This window comes from Belonocnema kinseyi, chromosome 5 (genome assembly GCF_010883055.1).
Source record: "Belonocnema kinseyi isolate 2016_QV_RU_SX_M_011 chromosome 5, B_treatae_v1, whole genome shotgun sequence".
Classification (NCBI taxonomy): Eukaryota; Metazoa; Arthropoda; class Insecta; order Hymenoptera; family Cynipidae; genus Belonocnema; species Belonocnema kinseyi.
This window is the reverse complement of record NC_046661.1, coordinates 84,605,813-84,615,040: the sequence shown is the minus strand read 5'-3', so window position 1 is coordinate 84,615,040 and position 9,228 is coordinate 84,605,813. Positions and strand designations below refer to the sequence as shown.

Genomic DNA, 9,228 nt, shown 5'->3' with positions numbered 1-9,228 from the left:
TTCTTCGAAAGATATAAAAAAATTATTTCCACCAACGTTGAGCAAAATTGGTTAATATTAACATGTGGCCCAAGGCAATCAAAGTTTCTCATGCAATTAACATGGGGAAAAGTACCGTAAAATTTCAAATGCAGTTAATTTTGTTATATTTTATCGGAACTGTTTGGCTGTGTACAATTATGATCATTAGACTATGCTGAATAAATAGGAAATTTTGTCAAACTTTTACAAAAGGCAGATTTTATTTATTAGAAAGCACGTGATGACAATTAAAATTCGAAATTTTGAAAAAATTAAAGATAGCTGCCCAAATTTTGTTTTTCAAATTATTATTTCTTTGTTTTTCGGTGACAACTTTTCAGTTGTTAATTAAAATTCTACATTAATGTAAAAAAAATATTTCGTAATCTATGAAAGTCAAAATGTTGAAAATCGAAAAATGCGTCTCATGAAATACTCAAAAACTCGTATTTTATATGCTTTTCGTCCCAAGTTCTTTAAATTTGGAAGAAAAAAATAATTGTATTATAACAAAGTGTATAGTTTGAAGTAGATCTCGAAATTTTCAATAACGTAAAAGTGACGCCTCATTACTATTTTCAAAAGTTACAGAAGTTTTACTTTAAACAAAATATTAAATACTGGGAATTTTTTTTCTTGATGAAATTTGAAAACTTTTCACAGAATAGTCAGAAATGTTGATTTTTTTTTTGTTATTTTATTAGCCAACTTTTCAAATTTTCAAAAAAAAAATGTAAGCTTTGAGAATCACTAAATCCTTTCCCAAAATGTATTTTATATTTTGTTTCAATATGTAAAATTAATGTAACGTTTTGAAAATAGTAATGAGGCTCTATGTTTACTTTAGTGAAAATTTCGAGATTCCAAATTTGAAGATCTTGGGACGAAAAGCATAGAAAATACGATTTTTCGAAAATCCGCCTTTTCGAAAATGTTGAAAAAAAATTTTTGTTCATGTACGTATATTTTTTGAACATAGTCTAAAGATCATAATTTTACAGAGCCAAAGGATTCCGATAAAATATAAATCCACGTTATCATTTTCAATGCTCTAAATTATAAAATTAATCAATTACCTTTAAAACTTTCAGAATTATATTATTTTTAGGAATTTTAATCTAGAAACATTTAAAAAAATTGAAGATTTTTTAACTAATCATTTCTTAAATTAAATCTTCAATTAGTTTCATTTTAAATAGTTTAAAGATCCTTGAAAAGCTTTAATATTTTATTTCCAAATCTTAAGAAACTTGAAACAAAGCCCCAATTTAAAACAAAATGTAAATTTGTGCGGATGTCAAATACAAAATTTAGAAGCTTTTTAAGAATTGTGAAAGGGTTAAAAAAAATAAAAACATTTTCTTAAGTTTCCTAGAAAAATTGAAAATAAGTTTTCATTTTTCATTAAAAAATTTTTCATTATTTTAAGAAAATATTTAAAAAGGTTTTAAAAGATTTTCAAAATCGTACATTTTTCATATACAAGAATTTAAATTAAAACATTCAATTTTTAAAGGCTCTTTAAAATTACAACGATTCAATACTTTCTATGTCACACAATCCAGTTTCAAATTGTTAGGTAAATGTTCAATAATTATTCTTCTTCTTAATTTAAAATTTTCAAACTGAATGGGTTAAAGAATGGAATATTTTTATTTATTCTTTTAAATTTGTTTTACACTCTTTTTAAGTATTCTATAAAAAATAATGTTTGACACAAATTAAATCATTGAAAATTTTCCCAGAAATCTTAAGAAAATTTTTTCATTATCTTCAAACTTTAAAAATCTTTAAAGAGCTTCAAAATTTTGTTTTAAAATCTTCAAAAATCTACATTTTCGTTAAAATTTTGTTGGAATCTTATGAAATATTAAATTTTTTTTATTTGATCTTTTTTTCAATTTCTAAATATTTCCTAAATTTATTTCAATTTTTCATAAAAATCTTAATCAATCCTAAAAAAATTTTTTAAATACCTTGAAGTTTTTAATTTTTGTTTATAATGTTGAAAATCTTTTTAAATGTTCCTAAATATTTCCTGAAAATTAATTTTCTAAGATAAAAAACCATTCTTAATTTGTATAGGAATCTTAATGAGATTTTCGTGTATAATTTTATTATTCATTATTTGGAATCTTTTCAGCTTTTAAATTATTTTTGAAATTCTTTCAAAACTTCTGAATACCGTTTAGAATTATTAAACTTTTTTTTGCCATTTTTAATCAAACCTGGAAATTTTTTAAAAAATGCCTGAAAATCTTCCAGACTATTTTTTTGACAATTTTGGAAATCTGTTTAAATCTGTTTAAAAATACTTTTAAGATTAATTAATGATTTTCAATTCAATAAAAGAGTTTTTTAACCAATTAATCAAATTTTAAACTAAAGAAAAATACACCCATAAATAAAATAGTAAGTGAATTTTAAGTTTGAAAATAAATTTTTGAAAAAAAAACGATTTTGCAATTTAAAATATTGAAATTTGCAACCAAATTAATTTTTCACTAAAACATTAAATTGGATTCATGGAAAAAATAAATATTTATAAAGTTTTAAATTGCAAAATTGTATTTAGGAACAATAATTAAGTATCAATACAGAATATTGAACGAATAAATACTACAATTAGGAACACTGTATTTATATAATAATTTCTATACAAATATTTTTAATGTTTAATTTTTTTAAATTGTTCAAATATAAAATAACAATTATTGAAAATAGTTTCATTCAGAAAAAAATATATATATTTTAAACTTTAAACATCTAAAAATATTTTTCCTGATGCAAAATATTTAACTGTATTTTTAATAAATGAATAATATTTATAAAAAATTTTAATTGTTTAAATTCGGGAATTGTCTTGTTTGGATATTTTATATTTCGTCAATTTTCTGTTGGGAATTTTATTAGTCGGGAATTTTACTATTCGGAAATCTTCCATTTCGAAAATTGTAATGTCGGAAATTGAAAAATTCTAGAAAAATAAAATTCCCAAATTTGGAATTTCGAGAACAGTTTATAATGCTACCGAATTATAAAATTCCTGAATAATTATATTTCTGACATAAAATTGTCTATTTATAAAATATCCGTACTAGAAAATACCCGAATTAATAAAATTTATTTTTTGTTAATAAATATTATTTATTTATTAAAGATGCAATAATCAAATATTTCTATCCAAAACCTTTTTAATGTTTAAGGTTTTAAACATTATCGTTTAAATTTAAAATAACAATCAATGAAAACATTTTCATCCAGAAATATATTTGTTCAATTATTATTATTTTAGACTTAAACAATTTTAGAAACTCTAAACATTGAAAATGATTTTAAAAACAAAATATTTCACTATATTTCGGTATATTTATGAAATAAATAATGATTTAATTGTTTTAATAAGTTTAAACTGGTTTCAAATATTGATTAAAAAATTCCTAGTATTAATAATTTTCGTTGAAAAAATGTTTATTTGCATATTTTCGATGACATTTTTACTCTAAATCACAATTAAATAAAAAAAATCTTAAAGTGCAAAACTTTATTTTAAATTATTTTCAGAGTGCACAAAAAAATATTGTGATCTTTAAAAACAATTTTAATTACTTTAATGTGATTTAAAATTTTTGTATAACAATTATGACCCTTTGCCCATGCATTTGAATTTTTTCCGGCCTAAAAGTACAGCCGTGGTCAATATTTCTGTCACTTTCATTTAAGAGTGCCGCGGGCCTCATTTGAATCAAACACATGCCTTCTTAACCAAAAAATATGAACTTTCTACTTTAAAAAAATGAATTTTTGAACTTTAATTTTCAACCAAGAAAAATGAAATTTCTACAAAAGTACAGTAGAATCTCGATTATCGGAGGTAATGTTGGGAGGAGATACCTCGTATAATCGAAAACTCGGATAATACGGAAGAAGTACAAAACTCGGAAGAGTTATCTATTTTTGATGAATTTATACATTTATTATTAATTGAAAACTACTGTGCAGATTCAGAATTAGGCGCAACAGCTTTATCTGTTTTATTAATGATTCTCCGTATTATCCGAACATACACCTCGGTTAATGCGGAGTGCTTGGATGATTCCTGTTGCCTCGGATAACGCGAAGACTCGGATAATCTAAGGCCGGATAATTGAGGTTCTACTGGAGATAAATTTTTAAATTAAACAGACAAATTGAAAACCAAATACAGGAGAACTTCGATTATCCGGCCTTCGATTATCCGAGGCTCCGCGTTATCCGAGGCAACGGAACTCATCCAAGCACTACGCATTAACCGATGTGTATGCTCGGGTAATATGGAGAATCATTAATAAAACAGATGAAGCTGCTACGCCTAATTTTGAATGCGCGCAGTAGTTTTAAATTAATAATAAATTATTAAAGATAAATCAACATTCGTGCGTTGTTTACTTTTATTTTCTAAATGTTTATATTTATTTTTCTATCTAAAATATATCAAAAATAGGTAACTCTTCCGAATTTTGTACTTCTTCCGTATTATCCGAGTTTTCGCTTATCCTAGGTATCTCCTCCCCACATTACTTCGGATAATCGAGGTTCTACTGTAACATCTTTGTAATGTAAGCGAGGGGCAGCGCACTGGATTCAGTGGTGGGGGTTACCTTAGAAGGTAAAAATGCGATTCGGGCATCGCCGCACAGTGGGGAAAAAGTACATTTTTTGGTTCAAAATACGATTCCGGCTGAACCTGTTGACCGATTTGAATGTTTTTTTTAAGCTAATCAAATTTCGGAAAAAGTTGTCAAGCCTGATTTTTAATTTAGTTTTTCAATTTTTTTATAAATAAATAAATATGACAAAAAAAATGACAATTTTTTCTATAAGACGTCCCTGGTGCTCGTCAATAATAGGAAAATTGTTGTAATCGCCAACATTCCGTAGATTTACATTATATAAAGATATTCCATCATGATACAATAAACAAAGAAAAATTTTATAAACAAATTATTTGTTGAAAATCTGTTTTTTATAATTTTCAATAACTTAACGGAACTAATTTGAATGGAAACAATATTTGAATGAAAAAATTTCTCCGTGGACTATTCTTGATATTATAAACAAACTAAATAAACAAATGAATTATTCGAGCACTTATCAACTGAAAAATTTGTTTTTTCTCAATGCTCCTTTTCATTGGGAACTTCATGATAATTTTAGCAACATCCATCACTATTTGATTATTTTTTTAAGACAAATTTAATAAACAAATGCATTATTCGGGCATCTGTTGACGAAAAATAAGCTTTTTTTCGATGTCAGTCCTTTTAATTGAGAACCTCATGTTAATTTCAACATCTTTCATGATCAGTTCATTAATTTTATGATTTTTTTAACAAGTTTAATCAACAAATGCATTATTTGGGCATTTGTCGATGGAAAAACTCGTTTTTTTCAATGGAAGTCCTTTTGATTGGGATCTTTACAATAATTTCAAAAATATTCATAATTAGTTAATTAATTTTATGTTTTTGTTAAACAAATTTAATTAAGAAATTTTATATTTGGGCATTTGTCGACTTAAAAACTAGTTTTTTTCAAAGTTAGTCCTTTTAATTTCAGAAGAAAAGTTATTTTTTTAACGAGCTGTTGATTTCAATTCATCTAATTAATAGGGCCTATTTAATTGTAGATAATTATTTCATTTAACGATTGCTAAAAGGTTAATAGTTTACAACAAGGATAATCATACAAATTTGGTTCAGGAAGAATTCAGGAAATTCAAGGAATTCACAGAATTCACCAAATTTAAGGAATTCACAAAATTCATGCAATTCATGACATTCACGGAATTAACTGAATTCATGGAACTGAAGGAATTCTCGAAATCTATGGAGTTTGCGGAATTCATTAAATTTACAGAAAAGGCGGAATTTGGAAAATTAATTGAATTTAAGGAACGGGCGAAATTTAAGGAATTTATGGAATTTAAGGAATCCAAGGAATTTAAAGTATTCATGAAAATCGCGGAATTTGCGTAGTTCACAAAATTAAAGATATTCGCAAAATTTATGGCATTCGTGAATTTTACGGAATTAATGAAATTCAAGAAATTCGCAAAATTCAGGGCATTCATGAACGTCGCGGAATTAACAAAATTCAAGGAATTCATGGACTTTAAGGAATTCGCGAAATTCATGGAATTGAAAGAATTTATGGAATTCACTGAATTGATGGAATTCAAGGAATTTACTGGAATTCACGGAATTTACTGGAATCACGGAATTCATGGAAATTATTGAATTTATGGAATTCACTAAATTCACGAGATTCGTGGAATTTACGGAATTCGCAGAATACGCCTAATTCATGGAATTCATGGAAGTTGCGGAATTCGAGGAATTCCTGGAATTGACTGTAATCACAGAATTCACAGAATTCATGGAAATGTAGGAATTTACGAAATTTACGGAAGTTGCAAACTTTCTGGGATTCTAGGAATTTTCGGAATTCGTGAAATTTATGGAATTCACGGAATTCACGGAATTCCGCAAATGTCTCGAATTTCCTTGAGCTGCGTGAATTCTTTGGATTCCGTCAATTCCTTGAATTCCATAAACTCCTTGATTTGCGTTAATTTTCTGCATGCCGTGAATTCCATAAAGTCGGTGAATTCCATGATTTTATGAAAGTCCGTGAATTCCGAAAATTCCGCGAATTCATTGAATCCTTTCAATTCCGTGAATTCCATGAATTCTGAAATTTCGTAAATTCCTTGAATTCCGTAAATTTCTGAAATTCCGGGAATTTAATGAATTCCTTAAATCTCGTGAATTCCTTGTATTCCGTACATACCGTGCATTCCTTGAATTCCATGAATTTCGCTCATTCCACGAAATCCGTGAATTATGGGCGTTATATAAGTTCCGTGATATCATTGAATTTAATTGATTTCTTGGCTTTCATGAATTCCATGAATTTTACAATTTCCTTGAATTTCCCGAATTAATTCAATTCTGTGAATTGCTTGAATTTCGTGCATTCCATAAAATCCGTGCTCTCCGGGAATTCTCTGAATTCCGTCAATTTACTGAATTCCCTGATTTTCTAGAATTCCGCGAATTCATTAAACTTGTTGAATTCTGTTAATTTCTCGAATTCTGTGAATTCCATAAAGTCTTTAAATTCCGGGAATTTAATAAATTCTTTGAATCTCGTGAATTTCTTGTATTCCGTACATATCGTGTATTCCTTGAATTCTATGAATTTCGCTAATTCCACGAAATCCGTGAATTCCGGGCGTTCTATGAATTCCGTGAATTCCTGGAATTCCGTAAATTATTTTAATTCCAAATGATTTCTTCTTTTTTCAATTTTCGCTTCAAAAGGTGTAAAGATATTCAGCCGCAAGTATGATATAGAAATGTTACTGGCTAATGAACTTGTGTTATAAAATTCCAATACATGTGAGGTACCATACCAATGCCAGAATCTTGAAACTACAACATTATGTATTGTACTTTACGTTTTGTAAAAAAACTTCCATTACATGTAGTGGAAGTTTCAAATAGAAATTTTTCACAGTGTACTTTTTCCCCACTGCGCGCCGGCTACGAAATCCTAGTAACAGGATTTTTTTAGAAGAGGGGGAAAGGGAAATAGGGGAAAGCGCCTAAAGTCTGCATTTTATCATTTATAAATAAATTAAACTCGCCCCTTGAATTATTTTTTCAGGTTGCTTGCAATCCTCTCGAATCTCCTTGCCTCTTCAACATCAAGGAAGATCCCTGCGAAAGGAGGAACCTCGCCCAAACTCGGCCAGTGATTCTAGGAACTTTAGAACAAGCTCTTCTAAAATTCAGAATCACTACAATTCCAGCTAGCAACATCGAAAACGATCCAAATTCCAATCCAATCAATTGGAACGGAATCTGGGTCAACTGGAAGGACCCAAATCCAATGAAGTTCTCTCAACTCCAGGATGAAGTTTTATCGCCCAAACTTCCAGGTTCAATAATCGCTCTTATCGCCGTAATTCTTGGTCTTATAATTGTCGCAATTTTTACTCTGATTGGTCTCAAGTGTGCAAAGAAAAAATCCCAAAAAACAGATTTTATTCCAGAAGATGATAACTTTCAGGGAACTGAAGAGAGAATTCCACGTCCTGAGGATCCTTTAGAAGAGAGAAGGATTTCTCAACTTTCGAAGGAATTGTCGAATTTTAAGGGAATTAGTTCCTTGAAAGACGTGGCAAGAAATGTCGATTGACAAAAAAGAAGGTACTCGAGGTCTTGTGTTTATACCAGTATCAAAATTTGCTATGTTTCTTACAAAAGTAGCCAAAAACGCTAGACTCCGTTCCCTTCTCAAAATGCCGAGAGAAGGGAACGGAGAAAAGGAAAACAGATTTTTTTATTTAACAAGGGGAATATACGCTTTTCGGATTTTCTTATTCATACTCCTTCCAGCCATTCTTGAAAAAAAAACCCTTTATAAAATGCATGCAGCGTGATGCGCATGTTTGCAACCGAAAGTTCGGGGTTCGATTCCTGCTGCAGGCATTTTTCGCTCACTTTTTTTTGCAATTTATTATTAAATTTATTTAAATCAAATCAAATTCTTAATTTTTAACCATTTTATTCATAGAAAAATTGGGGTTTCAACCTTTACCATTTTTATTACACAAAATTTTGTATATAAAATTCGAATTTTTCTTTATTCAGTTCAATATTTATATTTTGGTTATTATTATTTTCATATCAGAAAGAAAAAAATATATATTTTGAAATACTGTCGAAAAAGATTCTAGAAAGTTTTCAAGATTTTCTTTTTATGTAACAGGATATTACAAATCATTAGCAAAATTATGTGTCTGGTTCAAAGATATTGAGGTCTCTTAGAAGTTCCGAAGAAATTTAAATTAAATTGTTTTTAATTTTGCAAAATTAAAAAATGACTAAATATTAATTTTTCATTTTCATTCAAACTTTTCGAAATTTAGAAAAATAAATAAAAATCACCTTAAAGTTTCCCAGGTTCTTCTTTTTTGGTTTGGAAATCTTTTTGAATATTATCTTAAAGTTAATATTCAAGAATAAAAAATCATTTAAAATTTCCTTAACAATCTAAAGCTTTTTTATTTTCTTAAAACTTTTTTAAAATCATAAAAAGCATATCTTTTTTCTAAATTTTTAAAAATTTAAATTAGAAAAAAATTATTAAATTTTGAAA

At 27.6% G+C, this 9,228-nt stretch overlaps 1 protein-coding gene across 1 annotated transcript in view; it reads left to right on the top strand.

Moving 5' to 3' along the window:
* The window catches only part of LOC117173346 (arylsulfatase B-like), a 30,097-nt gene extending 21,089 nt beyond the window's left edge, over positions 1 to 9,008 (top strand). Inside the window, exon 9 of the mRNA XM_033361844.1 lies at positions 7,732 to 9,008. Within this exon, the coding sequence (XP_033217735.1) occupies positions 7,732 to 8,265 (534 nt within the window). The 3' untranslated portion in view covers positions 8,266 to 9,008. The remainder of the gene's footprint in view (positions 1 to 7,731) is intronic.
* The last annotated feature ends 220 nt before the right edge of the window (positions 9,009 to 9,228 follow it).